This window comes from Cariama cristata, unplaced genomic scaffold (assembly GCF_000690535.1).
Source record: "Cariama cristata isolate BGI_N322 unplaced genomic scaffold, ASM69053v1 scaffold3717, whole genome shotgun sequence".
NCBI classification, from domain to species: Eukaryota; Metazoa; Chordata; class Aves; order Cariamiformes; family Cariamidae; genus Cariama; species Cariama cristata.
The window spans coordinates 24,438-42,945 of record NW_009625928.1 but is presented as its reverse complement, the minus strand read 5'-3'; the positions used below and the strand labels follow the sequence as shown (position 1 = coordinate 42,945).

The 18,508-nt window shown below is 41.9% G+C and overlaps 1 protein-coding gene across 1 annotated transcript in view; it reads right to left on the bottom strand.

The window, feature by feature from the left end:
* LOC104164456 (creatine kinase S-type, mitochondrial) overlaps positions 1-15,181 on the bottom strand; it is a 26,478-nt gene extending 11,297 nt beyond the window's left edge. Inside the window, exons 1-6 of the mRNA XM_009703790.1 lie at positions 15,131-15,181; positions 7,946-8,019; positions 4,636-4,808; positions 3,139-3,337; positions 1,870-1,965; positions 914-1,135 (exon numbers count right to left, since the gene is read on the bottom strand). Of these exons, the coding sequence (XP_009702092.1) occupies positions 914-1,135; positions 1,870-1,965; positions 3,139-3,337; positions 4,636-4,787 (669 nt within the window). The 5' untranslated portion in view covers positions 4,788-4,808; positions 7,946-8,019; positions 15,131-15,181. The remainder of the gene's footprint in view (positions 1-913; positions 1,136-1,869; positions 1,966-3,138; positions 3,338-4,635; positions 4,809-7,945; positions 8,020-15,130) is intronic.
* Positions 15,182-18,508: the final 3,327 nt, after the last annotated feature.

Below are 18,508 nucleotides of genomic sequence, written 5' to 3'. Positions count from 1 at the left end.
AAAGGCAGTGACATAAAACCTATAAGAGGTTGTCAACATCTTGTCAATAAACATATTACCAACGGCATTCAATTAAAAAAGATACTGACCTTACATAAATTCTTAACTTCTTGTTAATCCAGACTGTGACACCTAGTTCCAGGGTTATAAATAATCATGTTACTTCATCAGCTCCCTTTTGGTTGTTGTTATGGATTAATGTGCCATAAATATAGCTAACAGGGTACAGCCGTTCCTTTGGATATTTAAAATATACATTCAAGGTTTGTTTGACATGTCACATGCTGTGACAAAATCCATTATGAAAATCCTTGTGTTTCCATCTGTGTGACAATGAAAACTCTCGTTATGGGCCTGATCCTTCAAGTCCTTAAACACAGTTACAGGACTGGGAAAAGGTCACCTGGGTGCAGTTGGCTACAGCCGTTTTGGGGAAATTAGAATTAGTGTAGTTTTGAGATAAAGAAATTATGGCCAAAGCCCCCCACCCTTACAGTCTAGAATACAGATAATAATACATAATGCTTATGTCAATGTAATATTTTTAGTTAGAACGGTTATCAATATAGAAAATACCAATCTTTGCTCAAGGAAATGATCAAGAAAAAGTCCTGAATTTACTTTGTTATTTGTCCAAAGAGGTGGCAGCAGCTGTGTATATTTGATTTGACATGGATCTTGCTATCTGGAATATAACTCCAAGTTTCGGACCTGCACAGCAATGTACTTAACTAAAAGACAGACCACGGATGATTTGCCTTTGCATTAAAAATATTGACAGGCCATTAACTACTGAGTTAATGCTGTGACTAACCTCCTTAGCTACACAGGAAAGCATGTACCCCAAAGAGATGCAAAGATTAAGATAAACGAGAGTAAAGGATGGTGGTGTCAGCACTGGAGTTACACTTACATCAATCAGCTGCTGCTGATCCCTCTCGGACATACTGGTCAAGCTGTAGTACTTTCCCGAGAGGTCTCCTTTCAGCCCAGCGAGCGCGGTGACCACAACGTTCTCCACCTCTCTCCGCTCTGCCCTGGTGCAGGCAGGAGGAAGGCTGAGGCCCCGGATGCTGCGGCCAGTCCGCACCCGTGATGACAGGACGTAGTGCTCATCAAATTGACCATGGGTAATCTGAAGGAAGAATGATCTATTAGTTCACACACATCCACCCGTCTTGTCATCTACCATTAAAAAAACCAAATTCCATCGTACAAAAAGAAGGGCGTCTTTCTGACCAGGCAGGACAACCTCTCCATGAGACCACAAATACTCGGGATACCAGGAGCCCCTCAGAGTTTCAGACACAAGGAGGTTTTTTGGGGAACAATGTGTTTCTTTAACTGAATTAATGTGGCAGAGTAACCAGGTAGTCCTTCGTGGTCCCAAATATGAAGGAACCTGCATGGCTTTGGGAAACACAGATGTGGGCAGAAGCAGGGGGCCAGGTAAGGAAGATCCTTTGAAAGAGGAAAGCCCAAAAAGATGCTAAACCACAGTGTAGTGGAACTATGAAGGAAATATAAAGCAGCAGTTTTGATCACATGTATGTGAGCGTATTGGAGTCAACTCCTGCTTTCCTTCCAACCCTTAGACACATGGTTATCTGTAAGCTCATCAACAGACCCAGAGTGCCAAGTGAGACTGTGGCCTAAATGCTTAGTACAGTTAGGATTGATCCTTCTGCTAGGAACAAGGCAGGGACGCAACTGTCTTGCTGAAAGGGCCATGAGTGGCATCTCACTTTCCTTAACCCTAAAATTAGTGGAGTTGGATCAGGAAAAAAAAAAGTACTATTGCATACAATATAATAACTGCAAGAAGCAGCCCTGAACCTTTATTGTCTCATTATTTTATTTCAATCCTACCTTGGATGCATCCAGGTCCGTGTGATGCTTCATTGTCCGTGGATCATAGCCATTATGTCTCACTTTAATGACAGGGTCAAAAATGTCAGCAAACACCTATGGAGTTAAGAGAATCCAGACAGAGTCTACAGCATCATAGAAACTCTTCAATGCACCAGCTTCAGCCGCAGGAGAGGTCCCCTGGCACAGGCTCCTGGGTGACAGACATAAAGGGGGCTTTGCAAACACAGACAGGGGTAGATATGAAAGGAAGGGGTGCTTTTGACCTAGATAGTGCTCTGTAGTGGTTGCTTGTCTTCACAACAGAAAGAAGGTGCAATTACACCTTACTTAAATTACAAGCTTACTCTAGTTACCACAGACAGGTAATGGTTCTGGTGGCAACCAGATTAGGTTTCAGGATGTATTACCAACCAGAACACATGCTTACAAGTCCCCCGGCAGCTTGCCTATTGGTTTTAGGTCATGCAGAAATCCTGTTTGTCTTCACTGCCATGGGCTACTAGTCCTCATTAGAGCCACTTGGCTCAGGTGTGTCAACCCCGATCACAGCCACACCTTCACGCAGATGAGGAACAGTGGCAGTGGCACATCTAAATGAACCGCAGGAGTTGATAGTCCATAATGCCAGATGTCCCAGTCCATCCTTAGCAGCCCATGTGTTTGGGAGACTGTTAGGAGACTGTATAATAATAGGTACCATTGTAGCTAGACTGAAGGAAGCAGACCACAAAGGTCAATAAAAATAAGGATTTTCTTCTCTTTTCCTCTTCTCCTTATTCCAGAATTAAATCAACCTGCCCAACCTAACGCTGTCTGTCTTTGGTTTTCATATGATACAAAAGCTGTGGCTTAATGATATCTGGCACTTCCCAGAAGACATTTTTGTTTCACTTCTGCCTCTGCTGTTCCACAATGTAATTTCCACATTAACTTTATTTTGTGTGTCTCTGGGTTGTGTAGTTTTGCCATAAACTAAGTTCAGTCATGGGAAGGAAGGCAGCTGCTCCCAAGCAGGTACATTTTATTAATTTCAGTTGCAGCAGAGAGGACACCTGTAGTAATGCCTCATGTTCATGTATTTCCTCATGTGGAAGCGTAGGGAAAATACCATCTTTATGCGCATGGCCTGCCCCTTATGTACTCTCTGGGATATAATTTATCTTAGGAACACGTACCCTACCAGGAATCTGTCTTCATTTAGCAAGCTCTTGTGAATGATACCACAAAAACTGAACCAAATTCAACAGTATTGTGGAAACGTCTTACCTCATAGGATTCTTCATCACCTGCAACAATGCCCACAGTTTTAATGAAAGGGTGGCCAGGATTGTCAACCCCGGTTTGGATGCACTGGTCCAGGGTGTAGCCATTGGGAGTCATCTTGTCCCTTAGCCGAGAGTAAATGGCTGGTGTGAGGCACTCAGCCATGCAGTTGTTATGTTTGCGGAGATCAGGATAGTCTGCGCTGAAGAGACGAAGAATCCCAAGCAATTAATGTGGCACCTCTGAAGAGTAATCCTTGGTAGTTCATGAAGCTATTAAAGGGATCATGAGATACAGAGTACACAGCATGGTTTAAAAGTGTAATTAGGTCTTGGTTTATATGTTTCATTGAATTTCAGGACAAGAGGAAGATTGAGGTCACTGAAAGTGCCCCACATTGCACACCAGCGGGCCACCACACCAACAGGCAGTTGCAACTTTCTGCTAATTTAGACCATCAGGAAAATGAATCCCAATGAGCTCTGAAAGTGTACTAAGCCCCATTAAATCGCTTCTGAGGCACTCTTGTTCAGAAACAGAAGAGCTTTAACGTTGTTTTGTTCAAGTAGGAAGTGAATTAAGGTTAGTTGAAGAAGTTCTCTGTAATTTGGAGCCCAGGTGCTCTCACAGCTGCATGGACATCAGTGGGACTGTTTATCCATGCCAGCTTGGAAGATTGTTCTACAATATCTAGGTTTGCTTTAATGGCATTATTATATACAGAAAGCTGCATGGTATACTAAGCTAGGGAAAATAAAGATGTTATGCCTTAGCAAAGAATTTTTCCAACTGAGCCAGACCACATCTACCTTGTTCTGGTAATCATTTGCTTTAGGCACAACTCTATTATTTCTATAAGAATATATTTTAACAAGGATAGTATTCACTACCTAAAAAAAAAAAAAAAAAGGTCTGTCAGATCCTGATAAGTGTTGTTTTTCACAAGTATGGCCAACAAAGCCAACCTATGGAGAAGAAGGTCTGTAATTAGTTTCTAATCATCAGCCAGTTAGTTTGTAACAGGAGTATTTCAAGTACAGCCATTATATGGGAGATTTCTTTAATACTTGCATAATGACAATATTCTCACATTTCCTAATGGTAGAATCCATACAATCAGCCAGTCCAAAAGGTTGAGCTGCAAAGCGTTTGATAGCGGATGAGATAAAATAAGGACTAATATAGTGCTCTGCCTAAAATTTGAAACATTTCTTAGGCTTGTCATTGTTCAGCAATGTGGTTTTTTGAGCATTGATGCTACCTTTCATCCCTGCTTTCTGGTCTTAAAGGGCATTGTTGGTGCTACCTAAAGCTGGGGTTATTAACAAAGGGTGCTGTTTTTCAGGTCACACAGCCCATGGACAGACACACAGACAGCATGGCTGCATAAGGACTCTGCAGCTTTGACAGGCATCTTCTTCCTCCAAAGAGTTAAATGTTCCTCCTAGCCCAGTTAACCGGGCGCTGTGCTCAGCTGACTGCCTAACCCCAAGTCCTCACCTTGGAGGGAAGAGTCGCCGTTTTTCCTGAACAGCAGCCTTCACATTTTGCTGGTTGAGGAGGTACCCGGTGGTGAGCACCCCTGTGCCTGCGGCTGCAAAGAGTGCAGTGGTTGCACGGCCGGCCAGGAGACGACAGAAGGTGCTAGCCATTCCTCTTGGAGGATATGGTATCTGCAAGAGAAGACAACACAATGTCAACCCATAAGTCCTCATGCAGTGCAAATAACAAGTAAACCCTCACTTTAAATGGTAGTTCTGTAAGAGAAGAAATTTATTTTTGTTGTTCATTTGCACTTATACACTGTGTTGAGAAAACGATTAGTATTTACATGTATTATTTCTATACATGTATTTTTTTCTATTTAATTCTGCTGGGATTATGTCTGAAGTACATGAGATATCTAAGTCTAGCAGAGAAAATGACATGTTCTGTGAAATTCTGAAGAAGGCAATGCACATGTTTTCTTCCAAGAATCAGAATTTGAGTGGTGTTGCCGGTGACTGTGAATTCCTCAGGAAGATATAACTCCTGTTTAAATAAAGGACACAAATTCCAATTTATGTCATTTACAGAAGCTTATTCTTAAAACTGGACTCTGGTAAATCATCTTTGGGAAATGGGCATGGAAGATTTGCAAGAAAACATGGCCTTTCCCCCAGGATATGATGCTTCAGTTGTTTTTTAAAGTTTTAAAAAATGTAATTGTTTATGCAATCTCTTCACCATTCTTTCAGAGGTTAAACTAAACACCCCAAAGCATTTGGTTTTATTTTCAGTGAACAGGGTGTTCTAATTTCCAATAATTATCATGTAGATCTAGGTTAGTTAGCCCCAAACCCTGTACTTCTTTGCCATTTCCACTCCTGTCTAAAGGCAAATGCAATGTTGTATCTATATCTGCTCACTTGGTAAAAAGATCTTCTCATCTCCTTGCATTGCTTTCTGCTGCGAAGCAGTATCTTCTTTGTACTTTAGTCATGTATGTGAGGTGAGAAACACAGATGTGTTTCAAGTTTGAGAGTCATTTGTTTCATGTCCTGTATCTTGTTTAAAAATTTTATACCTGAATTTTGTTAGTCTTTCACCTCCATGCCTTTGAAATGCAATATACATTTATCTAACTTTCCTTCTAGAGAAAAGTGCTGACTGATTGACAGAAATTTCAGTATTTTCTCACTGAAATAATTTCCCTAAAACAGAAATGGGGAGAGACCACACAAGGAGGGCATTTTTTTTTTCCCCCTGTTAGGAATACCATGCGATTTCCTTGGCTGTTCTGAGCCCTCCAGAATTGGTTGCACAGTACTAGAGTATAATGAAATACATGCTGACACCAGGCTGGGACAGGAGGCAGATCATCAACCCTAGGCTTATCTTATCTCTAGGAGTGGCTCCCCTCCGTCTATGAATTCATTTAGGTGAGAGTTGCAGGACAGGCTCTCATGACTGCAACAGGATTTCTCCCTCCCAAAATGCAGTGGGAGAATGTTTGACTGTAAGTCAAAATCTAATAGGAGGTGTGTGATGGAGGTTTTTGTGCTGCTTTCTTTTCTGTGTATTTAGCAGATGGTTCTTGTGCCTTTTCACAGTATAGCATCCCCATCCTACGCTCTGGAAATATTTGCTTATGACTAATCTGCACAGAACTGTTATTGTTATACCTAAGTGTCTGGGAAACAATACATGTATTTTCACAGCAGCTCTATGTATTTATAGTTCTATTTCACAGATGCTATCTTTACTGCAAGGAATTGGCTGGCAGTCAAAATGCTGTCCTGAAAACTAGAAGCTGTGTCAAAATCCCCTTGCAGACAATGACATTTTGACTTCGTTTGACCCCAGGCACTCATCAGCATCTCCACCAGCTTGTTTTTTGGGGGAGCTTCTGAATCCTGTGTCACTTTAAGGGACAAATCTGGTCTGTACAGCTGATTAAATTAGAGGAATCATGTGCAGTATGTGTTTAGAAAGAAGTGTGAGGCACCACAGTATAATTATAATGCTTCACAAATAACCAGAGCAGTGCACCCATTGACTACAGCATGTACCACAGGTAAAGTTAAGAGCCTCAACCAGGTCTTTATATTTAGCCATGTCACATATTTGATGGCAAGGCTGCACTGCGTTGTTTACTGTTTTCACATAACCTCCATTCCTTGTACTAATGCAATGTGACAGGGAAGTCCCATCCTTAGTTACAGCAGCTATTGACTGACCAGCTGCATATTTTTCTGCCTTCAAGCCTTCTCCACTGATCAAGGATGCAGAACAGATAGAAGAAGTGTCCCAGCCAGAGAGTTACTCTCTGGATCAGCATCCTGTTTTGGTCTGGGACTGGAAGGTAAGCACAGCGTGCTCTTCGCTAGGGAGTTGGCATTAATTTGTTCCGGAGAAGCCGAGAGGTACATGGGAGCTCTGCGAGGGTGAAGGATGCTAGAAGCTGCTCTCTGTGATTTCTATGGGATATGAACCATGGTTGCTGAAGCTGTTAAAAGCAAAAGGTTGTTTAGCTGCCGATTCAGTGCTTCTTGTATCCTTTGCTTTGCCCTTGCAACAGCTATCGGATAAGAGAGTGCCTGATCCTGAGAGCAACTGAGCAGAGCGAGCCTTCTGCAAAATGTGGTGTGCAAACAATACCCTGGGTGGCTGCGGGTAGCTTGGCATCCTTGACTTTCAGGCTGTAATACACTGTGTGCCTGAGGTATAGGGTTGTAAGAGAAATCAAAGCCTGTGAACAGAAAGAGAAATAAACCACCTGGAAAGATAAGTGGATGAACCTGGGGGTAAAGGAACCAGCTGGAAAAGGCAAAGAGACTTCCTTGGTAACTCAAATGGTGAAGGCTTTGTGCCATGGCTGATCTGGGAAATACAGGGACTTTGTACCTTACTTTGGCTGCTGAATGAGTACCCCCTCCTCAGTCTTATTTAATGCCTGTCTTTGGCTGGATGTGCAAGGCCGAGCTTTAATCCCTAAAGCAGACCCTGTCAGCATGGACAGTTTCAATGTCTCCTTCTCCCTTGTTCAGGCAGCATCACCAGTTTTCTCACCCTTTCAGCATCTGATACATTAAATAGGTCTGTACCTTTGGGACAGAATGACTGACTTTTGGACCCCTGAACAAAGGCAGTTTTTATACTCATAAAATTGTTTTCCTTTTTGAGTTTTAATGAAGTGCCATAATGCAAGTATTTTTCTTGTTGGCAATGTTATCTTCCGTTGTGGCTACATGCCATGTCCCCCAGGACATTCTTGCATTGTTGAATCACGGAAAAGTTTTCCCGTACTTTGAGGAAGGCTTTACTTTACCTGGCAGATGCTTCTCTAACAGCTCTTAAAAGCCTCCAACACTGGAGATGCCACAGCCTGCGTAGGTTAACTACCTGAAAAAAAAAAAAAAAAAGAAAAAATCAGAGTAAAAGACGGGCATTTTTTTCCTTTTTTTTAGAAACTAATGTATAACTACACATTTCTTCTTACAATCGAAACCCAGCAATCCTCACTCTAACATTTTGTTCGTGAAACTTTGCAGTTCTATAAGCAGAAGTTCAATTTCTGTCTTTATCAGTAAGTGCCTCAGCTTTTTAAACCCAGTCACTCCTGCAGAAAAGGTGACTCTGCTGAGGAGGTGACCTGACAAGCATCAATCATAGCATCACGCGGCTGCTGCCTGCAGGAACTGGGAGATGACAGCTGGCCTGATCTTCTGCTCCTTAGGTAGGACCTTCTGACTGCAGGGTGGCATTGCCGTCGCAGGGACTGTCATTTGTGACTGTCACAGGCAAAGGGTCTAGGGGAACATGAAAGTTAGAATTTGTTATGAGAACAAAACCATCACCTGAACTGCTGTGGAAAGGTGACCATAATCCCTTTTATCAAAACAGTGTTAACTCCTAATTGAATAAGCACCTCTTGCCACAAGGGTGGGCTATAGATCTGAATATAAATGCATATAATACTGCAGCGCAAACTGAGTCCGTGTTATGCCTTGCACATGTAGTCCACATACAATCAAAATAGCACAAGTAGACCTGCACAAAAACATGGTGAACAAGTTGAGCAAAGTTTTTACATAATGAGGGTACATAGTGATTAAGACACTTTATATGACAGGAAAGAAGACCATTTTGTTTTGGTTTTCAAGGGTTTTTTTTCCATCTAAAAATAGCATGATTTCTAAGTAATGCATTGCTTCAGAACAAACATTTCAAAAAGATCCATTTTGAAAGAGTCTGAATGGAACGGTCTCAAAACTACCAAAAAATCTCGTCAAAGCTATTTGTCAAATCTGACCTCAAATCATTAACAGATTCAGCTGTTTTTTTCCCCACAGAAAATGTCAACCTACCCTAACAATAAGTTTGCACCATCACCCCCTCTGTGGATTCAGAGAAATGTAATTATCCCAGCCAAAGGTGGTGTTAAATGTGTAAGGTTTTTCTAAGAACACTTTACCAGAAATACCATGCTGTGATTCAGGTTTCACTGCAGACTATCATGAGGCTTCCACTGTAAGGATTTCACTTTCATGAGAGAAATTTAACCACTGCACAGCCTAAAAAGTCAAAGTGCACAGCTTTCTCTTGTAGGAGTTTCCCCAGGGTCTTCCCTTGTCCTCATGAGGATAGAAAATCCATTTTCTCGTAGATGCCTATAGTGCTACCATAGCGCAGCTGGTAAGAGGAAAGAATAATTTTTCAAGATCAGAACTTTTGTGATTATCAGTTTTAACCCTCAAAAAGGAATCGAGTGCTTCCCTGCACTGATCAGGTGTGCTGGAAGGAAAACACCTGCATTAGGAAAACATCTGTCTTGCATTCAAAACTATCTAGAGAGAATATGGTCTAGAGAAGTTAAAGGAGCTCCATGGGTTAATCAACCTGTCTTAGAAAAACCCAAACCCTCTTATCTTATTTCTGGCCTGCATTTGTTTGTCTTCAGTTCAAATCACTGGCCTTTGCTATTACTTTTATCAGTCTCTTGTAGAAATTTCTACTAATTATTTGTTCCACATGTAGCAACTTAATAACTAACTCTTTTTTATGTCTCTCTCTTTTATCATATTTTCGAATTTATTAATCACTTTTTGGCTCTACCCTGAACTCTTTCCATTTTCTTTTATCCTCAACATCCTCCTGATACCACAACGGTCTTTTCATCCCAGTAATGGTCATACCAGGTCCCCAGATGCAGCACAGCATCTCTTCACTAAACAGTTTACGCATTCAGAGATCAGATCAGCCCCTTGGGACTGCAGCGGTTCACTAGAAGCACACGCCGTGGTCATTGCCTGCCAAGGGCTGGCCCCTTTTGGGAGTCACACAATTCCCGGCACCGCCGGTAGGGAGTGATGGCTGCAGCCCTCAGCATGGCTTGGGGAGCTTCATGATCAGAGCAGTCAGGGAACTATTTCTGATACGGATATGGATACACTTCTGAGTAAGTTTACGTCATGGGGTTGTCTGCAATAGCAGGAACCTGGTTAACTTAAGTCTCTACAGGTCTTATCAATGTTTTTACTATTACTTTGACTTTCCCTTTAAACTGGAATGCTTCCTAATATGCAGAGAAGTTTTCTCCTCTGTTGTGGGATTCTGAATGTACTGATAAAATATTCTTAAACTGTTCCCAATTATCGTTTATGGTTTTCTACTTAAATTTTTTTTTCTCTGCTAAGTGGTTTATTAACTGCACCAACCTTGCAGAAGTTTCAAGTTCTTTCAATGCACCACAGCTACATGTGAATTTGGACTTTATTTTAGTAACAGAAAAGACAGAATTAGCTGCATCTAAACCTGCACCAATTTTTAGTTCTGCGAACATCTCTTCAGCTGCCCAAACAAGGTCTTATTTCTATGATATTGGACTCAATACTTTTTTTGAGATATAAACCTTAGTAATTTTATTTTTTAGACTTTAACAAGATTCTTAGGATTCATGGCATAAGACCTCAGGCATGTGTCATTCAGATAATACTCTGATAGTAATAAAACTGTTTTTCCAAAATGTAATAGATAGGCACATTAAGAGTCAGACAGGTTCTTCATTACTATTTTGGTGATGCGGGGATTTCAGCACATGGTGTAAGAAGCATTCAGAGATGTGATTGATTGTCACCATTTAAGGCTGGGCCAGTAGATGCTCTCTGTTAACCCCTCCCTGCCCCCGGGAGGGGAAGAGAAAGGGGGGAGAAAAGGGAGAGAGACTTATGGGTTGGAAATTAAAACTACTTTAATAAAACAATAATAATGGAAAATAGTATAATGTGTTAGTACTGATACTACTACTAACGGAAATAAGAAGAAAAGTATACAAAACCGATACTGAGTGTCCCCATGAGGGTCAGGGGATTGCAGGCCGCAGCCCACAGGGGCTCACACCACTGCCGCAGCAGGGTGGGCACCGGGGCATCCGGGACCAGACTCCACAGCCGACAGGAACCGGATTCAGGAATGCACGGATCGGGGTCGGAGGCAGGAGAGTGAGCAGGGTCCCACAGGGATGCCGGCCGTGAAAGAAGAGAGCGACCCTTGTGTTCCCTTATCTTTATACTGAGGATGACGTGGATGGGATGGAATACCTCGTTGGTCAGTTTTTGGTCACCTGTCCCGTCTGCACTCTTCCGCAGGTGCGACCCTTTTACGACTTTTTACTCGCTTAGCAGAAGAGGGCCAGCAGTGGCCTTGGTTCTCATGGGGATAAGTATAAACATGGGTCATTCTGCATACCAATCCTACCGATACTGCAGTAGCAACTCTACACATCGAGTGTTATCAAGTCTGAAAGGCAGACAGTGTCTGAAAAACATGTAGCTGTACTGTCAGAAAGTGCAGTTACTTAGAAGGGATTTAACTGAGAGAAAAACTCCTGCAAGGAGAAATAGTCCTGTTTTAGCCAGACCAGGAAAGCGATCTAAACTGAACTGTTTCAATGTGAGTCTGTGACGAAGATGGAGCACCATATATACTGTGTATGCAGATCAGCAGAAGCTGAGACAACAGGAGACACGGCAGTCCAAAGCGAATAAATGAGAACTGGTATTTTGCAGTGGGGAGATATGAACTGGAGTACTAGCTCAAGTCCACAGACTTGTTGCAGCCTGAGAGAAAGAAGAGCAGGCAGGGAATATCAGGGAAATAAGAGCATGAGCTTCTGAAATCCCTTAGGAGATGATGGAAACACAAAAAATGGACTTTATGAGCACTGTGGTGCCAGCCTGTGCTGTGACTGGGAGCGTGCACCGACTTCTGCTGCACAGGGCATCACTGTCAGATTTGGCTCACCATCTCTCTAATGTGAGTGCCAAGGTTGCTGGCTCTCATGCAATGGTCCTATTCAAGTCATTTATCTCCTGCTTTTCCTTACCACTGTCAGGGCTGATCTGCTCTACTGCTCTATCTGATCTACTGCCCAGCATTTACAACACATCTGTCTTTCTCTCCTTTGCAGATAGCATGGTCTTCAGTAGTGCCCACAACTGGGCACCCTTTAACTGATGAAGGTGGAGGGTAAGATATACGTCTCAGCTGATATCCAGCATCAGGTGGATTTTCTACAGGTAAAGTGTCAGGGAAGGTTTTGGCTTTTTTCTTATTAGTCAAGTGTGCTGTGAGATACTTTGAAGGCTCCCAGTATTTGAATCTAACAGCTTTACAAAATGCTTGGACAACTTGACTTCACATTTCCCCCTTATTATGTCATTCTGCTCATTCTTCGGATGCTGGCTTTGCCTCATGATAGCTAGTGAAGACATCTTTTGCATGCCTCCAGGATTACACATGCCTTTGGCCCTGGCTGAGTAGCTCTGAGAGTGCAACACCACCACTGGCAACAAGTCCTTTAAAGTTTTATTTCCAAGGTCATTTGTATTTCTACTATCACTTGGAGAAAGCAAAAATACTGTTGCACAGGAGAGAATAAACATAGAGCATTTGGCTCAGAAACAGTTGCTGTGTATCCTCCGTGCACCAGGTTCCCTCTTACAGTGAACAGTTTTGCTCAATTCCTTACAAGTCATCTTGTGCATCAATGTCTGCAGTGGTTAATTGTCAGGGAAGTAAATGCAACACTGGCTTAAAGTCACAGCCACTAAACTGCAGAGCTTGTAGCATTAAGTGTCTGCAAAAACAAGGTTTCTTCGTTCCCATTCTCTCACCACACTGGCACCATAAAGGGTAAACAAATTCAGAGTCAAACTGGCATTGCCTTTTCCAAAGCAGTATTCTCGTACGCCATGATGACTTATGGCCAGTGAATCAGCAAAATGTGTCTGAAAGGTCATGATCTTAGAGGTCATGGCCTTTATCTCTCTGCTCTCCCCCAAGACATGCCTAGCTACCTGTAACCAGCCTTCAGAACATTCATATCTTGGCAGCAGTGTATTTTTGTTTTAAAACTCTATTTTAATATATGTATCACCTACCATACACAGAAGATGGAGAGAAAAGCCAGCAGCAAGATTTAGCAGAAGTCCCAGCAAATTTGGTGCTGGCTGAGAAACAGTCCAAAGGATTGCAAGTTAATTTAAGGTGGAGGGGCTGTTTCCAACCACAGTTCAAACCCCAGGATGAAAAAAATTGGAGAATGCCTATTTCAGAGACTTTAACCAGTTCTCCCTTTTATTCGTGATACACCTACATTAAAGCCTCTGTTTCTCCAGAAGAAATATGACTTTTGTACAGCAGGTCCCTCACCAATAGTAAAAAGATCCTTCTTCAAATCAACAATTTAAGAAAACTCTGACATAGCACAACTTCCCTTGCTGCTCTGGCCAGGGGCTGCAGAGGGTCTCCAGGACATTTGATGCACAGCTCCCACCATGCTCAGACTGCCTCAGCCGTGTCCCGTTGCACATGAAGATCCTGTGATCTGCAGAGAGGTGAAGCTGCTGCATCCCTCTCTGGGCACCTCAGAGGAGAGTGAACCATCAGAAATGCACAAACCACCTCTTTACCCTTTAAGGAACCTGCAAACTTTACTACAACTTCTAATATTTAAAAAATAATGCTTTTGCAACTAATTCTTTACTTTCTTGAACTTCTTTTAAAGAGGAAGTTCTCAGCTTGGTTTTAATGTATTTGAACACAGGTATTCGTTACCATGTATTTCACACTAGGCAGCACATGTGCTTCCAGCCAAGGAGGGAAGGAAGGTACAAGGGTTACAGTGACATTTCTAGAAATAGAACTAGATTAAATATTTGAACCATGTCATGGGTGGTATTAATTGCCACACCATGTGATCCTGAGTGACATTTTAGAGGAATGGCAGAGTCATAGCTAAAGTTCACACAGGCTCATAATCACAGATCATGTATACGCATGTCTTTTAAACTATTAAGCCGTTTAGCTAACGGTATCACGGCAGTGGGCTGAAGTTTCACGTGGTGGAGGGAGAAGGAGGCTGGTCTTTTATATTTGAGAAGTAATTCCTTAGAGTCACCCTTAGCTTCAGCTAAAGCCTACAGATGCCAGTGGAAAGTTTTCTCTACCCATCTATGGAAGTTGCTGGCACCTTAGAAACATCTGCAATAAATGTCACAAGTGACTACGTGCATGAGAGACCATTTTTAGATGCCCAGAGAACAGTTTACATTGCTCTTGGTTACCTGCATCTCTCTACAGATTCAGAGGATATGATATAAATTAAAACATTAAATCTCATAAAGCAATATTGGCGGGTTTTTTTCAGTTTCTCACAGCTCACCCTGAGCAAGACTCGAACCTTTTTGACTAGTCTGGGTTTAAGATACAGTCTCCGGAGTACATAAACAATGCCAGTGCAGACATCGTTCTAACTATGCCTTAATCACAGCACAGTTAGAATATCTCTACGAAAAATCAACTAATTTTCCCTTTCTTTGTCCTTATAATGCTAGAGGTCAGTGAATGATTATAAAAATCTGATAATTTGGAAACAAAAAAAATCCACACTATGAATCTATTAATAGATTCATATGAACAGAGAAAACATGGAAAAGACTGTGACTCTTCATAGATCAGACCACTACCCCTTAGTAACATCATGATTTTTGTTTTCTATCAGCTAAAGGTCTGGCCAGTCAGACCTGAACTGGTGACACTCAGAAGCCCAAATGCTTCTGCCGAAGTCCAACCAAGGTGCAGGTAGTGCTCACCCTTCTAATCAATGCGACAATATTTTACTGTACAAAACCCTCATCTCTGTAGTGCAGAGAGCTACAATCAAGATCACAAAAAACTTACTGAATTAGACATGTGTTCTCTGAACTTGTAACACATCTGCAAAGGGACTTATTTTTGCCTTACTTAAACTGTTACTTAAGGGTCAGCATTTGAAACAGCTGCACAGTGGGCTGACATCACATTTTTTCCTGCACCAAGTAGTTGTATGAATCAGTAAATTATAAACAAATTGCACCACATCCTGTGGTGCTTTGAATTGATTTTTAATAACCCTCCTATTTGAAATGCTACCATTTGAGGCTAGAAAAGCAATATAGGTAGTTAAACTGACCTTGAAGCTGAAGGTAGAGACGTCCTGCTGTCTGCTGTGAGCCCAGAGTGTAAAGGCAGTAACTAGTTGGTGTGCTGACAGGCGCCCAAGTAATATGAGAGGGGGAAAAGGTGGTGAGGGAAATGAAAATAATTGCTGCAGTGGCCAATCCTACCTCACTGGGTTACGTGAATGACATTCGCTCACACAGGGGAGCCCTTGAGGACATACGCTGGATGTGGCAGGAGGGGGGGCATGTGGCAGTTCAGCGATAGCAACGTCATCTTTCAAACACTTCTCAAGGAGAAAGAGTTCAGCAAATGGTTGGCCAGATGCTTAACTGCAATGAGATGGCACCTCCGTTGATTCACCCCAAAAGGGCCCATTTAGTAACAGCCAAAAGAGAAAGGTCAAGAGCAGCTTCTGTGCTGGATTGCCTTGCCTGCCTGAACAACTCCCAAGAGACACAGAGATCAGGATAAATCCACCTGCAGACATCCCAGATGGAAACGAGTTGGAGCAAGGAATGGGACCCAGAATGAGCTGAGATCACAGTGGGCATTTTTTTTCCCCATCACTTTTTAATTCACGACATTAGTTCTTGTCTCTTTGTAACACAGAGGGGTCCAGAAACGTGAAATGTGAAAGGAAGATATTTTAAGCCTCCCATTTAGAATCTCTATAGCTACATAGTGGTAAAGCACTGGAAGAAATAACATGTGATGGTTTGGAAAGCAAAAAAGAATAACCAATTTCATTCACGTACCTCTGCTCCCACTGAAGCTCAACATTTATCGAGGCTGACAGAGGAACACAGAGGCCAATACTGTGCAGTTTGTAAAAACCCAAGACTGTAAAATGCTTTTTCCTTTGCATATTTAATATTCCCTGATTTATATATAGCAATTTCCTAAACCCAAATCGCAGATTTTTGAAACTTTACAAAAGATAGAAGTCTTTCCTCAAAAATGTCATGACTTGTTTGGATTAATGAGCACCATGCATGCCCACCATGATTAAAAACAAAACTGCCGCTCCAGATCAATGCCTCTGGACTACCAAGCATCTGAAACACACCCTCTTTACCACATCTGCTTTTTATCAACTCAAGACTATGTTTCTGGTATTGATAGAAAGAAAAAACAAACCAGTTGAGGATCTCTTGAGGTAACATGAGTACAGAAATACGAGCACAACAAATCTGCCCCTGTGTAGGAACTGACAAAGAAAACAGAAACCAGCTTTTCCTTTTGTACTTGGCGAGAGTTCCTTTGTGACTCTGTCACATCTTTTGCTCCTGCTTGTAAGCTCCCCTGCCTGCATTTCATGCAGAGCTTTGTGTGCCAACACTTCTGTAGCAGCCACTGTCACCTCTTTGTCAGCAACGCAGCCTCCCAGACTCCAGTTCAGCAGCTCACAACGGAGGTGCGTACCTCATTTTAAATTTTTAACTAAAGGCAGCCTTTTTCATAAAGCCCCCTTGAACAGACAAAAGACCTTCACCTCAAAGTAGGTGACAGCATGAACTGCAGTGCCTTGCTGGCTTACGCAGATGTTTCAGCTCTTTGCCAGCTCCGAGCCTGGAAGAACAGAAGATGCAAACAAAACTCAGCCTGCTAGCTAACATTACAAACACCTGGCAAACAGTGTTAGCAAGTTCCCTTATGATTTCTGAAGAATATATCATTAATACTTAAAAAATAGCTTGGTCTTACCACCATTCTTTGATCTGTTTTGTGAGCAACTCCATTACAGAAACAGTTGGGATGCTAAGAACCATCCATAAATAATGCCCTGTTTTCATCTCTATCTAACCTAAATATTTATGTGAAATCTCCCAATTAAAATGCTGTCTTGGTTTCATTGCTTGTGCTGGGGAGGTAGCAGTAGCTGAGTGTTAATTCAATTGCTATTCATATTAATGCCATCTGTCCCTGCACAGGGAGTTCAGCTGAAATTCAGCAGTAAATTTTGCCCCATTGGAATTCGTTGTGGAAACCGGTGAAGAGAGATGTTACCTATAAGGACCTGACAGAGGTAATTTTGTTTAATGGGAAGGCCTTTCTGATTAGCACATTTCTTTCAAAGAAAATGTCTGTAAAGTCAGATTTCCATATGTAGAAAATAATTTATTTGTAATCAAAGGAATCAGGACAGAACTTACAAGCCTAGTTATTCTTACTTAGTATACGTATCAAATTAGGAATTAGAGGATGCTGTGTTTGTTCTGAAGAGCTTGCAAGGACACTAATCACTACCTCTGCTGCTGTTGGAGTCAGAGCTCTGCTATTGTACAGCTGCAAAAAACCACTACACACAATATCCTTAGAAGCTAGCAGTCGGCTTCCCCCGATGGCTATCACTGGTTTTCAAGTTCAATGGGTTTTTAATTCTTGAGATTCTTAAAGACAGACTTAGAATAACGCAGTGAAGCATACCATCTTGGGAATATAATATAATTATATATAATATAATTGTTTACCAGACCTCTTACTGATATTTCCCTGGACTGTGGATGTTCAATATCCGCTTAGAGTATATGCAGTCGCTGAGATCTCAAACCAGAAAACCACTCCTTTTTGAGGTGGCATTCAACCACTTACATCCCATTGAACTTGATGGAATTTAAGCAAGTACTTGCTGCTAAGCATGGGCACAAATTCACCATGACCAAGTGCATAAGTAGGCACAGAACAGTCCTCCGACAGTTATGATTACTCCAAAGAAAGTCACTTTAAGGTGCAAATACATGCTTACTAAATAAAGAGCTCAACTAGATCCAACCAACCTGTTAAAAACAACCCCAGTTAAGTTATTGAAGTTGCTCTTCAGAGGACATCCACTACATACTATCGGAAAGGTTCTCTGTAATTAGCAGTGTGTTTTCTGGCCAAAGGGAGGAGAAAAGATTTTCCTAAAAATGGAGTTGACCCTTTGGAAAAGCAGGAATATCCAAAATCCTAATAACAGAACCATTTGGCCTTCAGCACAATGGCATAAAAAGTGATCATACTATTTTTGTCAGCTGTGTTGCAGGCTGCATTGCACAGTATCAAAATTACTGTATTTTTAATTAGAGTGGCAAGACTGTAGGTAGGAATTGTTTAGTGTAGACCATGCCTGTGAAAGGGGCAACAATTCTGTTTCAATTTCAGGCCTTTGAAAAGTTGCTCTTGCGTGACATTTTGGTGTTTCTTGTCTCATTTATAAAATGAAAAACCAGTATTCGTATCTCACTGAAATTTTATTTTCTCTCAAGGGTGTATGTTGAGAACATGATTACAAACTAACATTACGGCTTCACAAGAGGAGACTCTGACATCCTCTGCTCTCCGACACAGCGGAGGGTGTTCATTTCTTCCCGTTCCCCAGCCGCTGCTGCAGGGCCAGCCAGCGCTA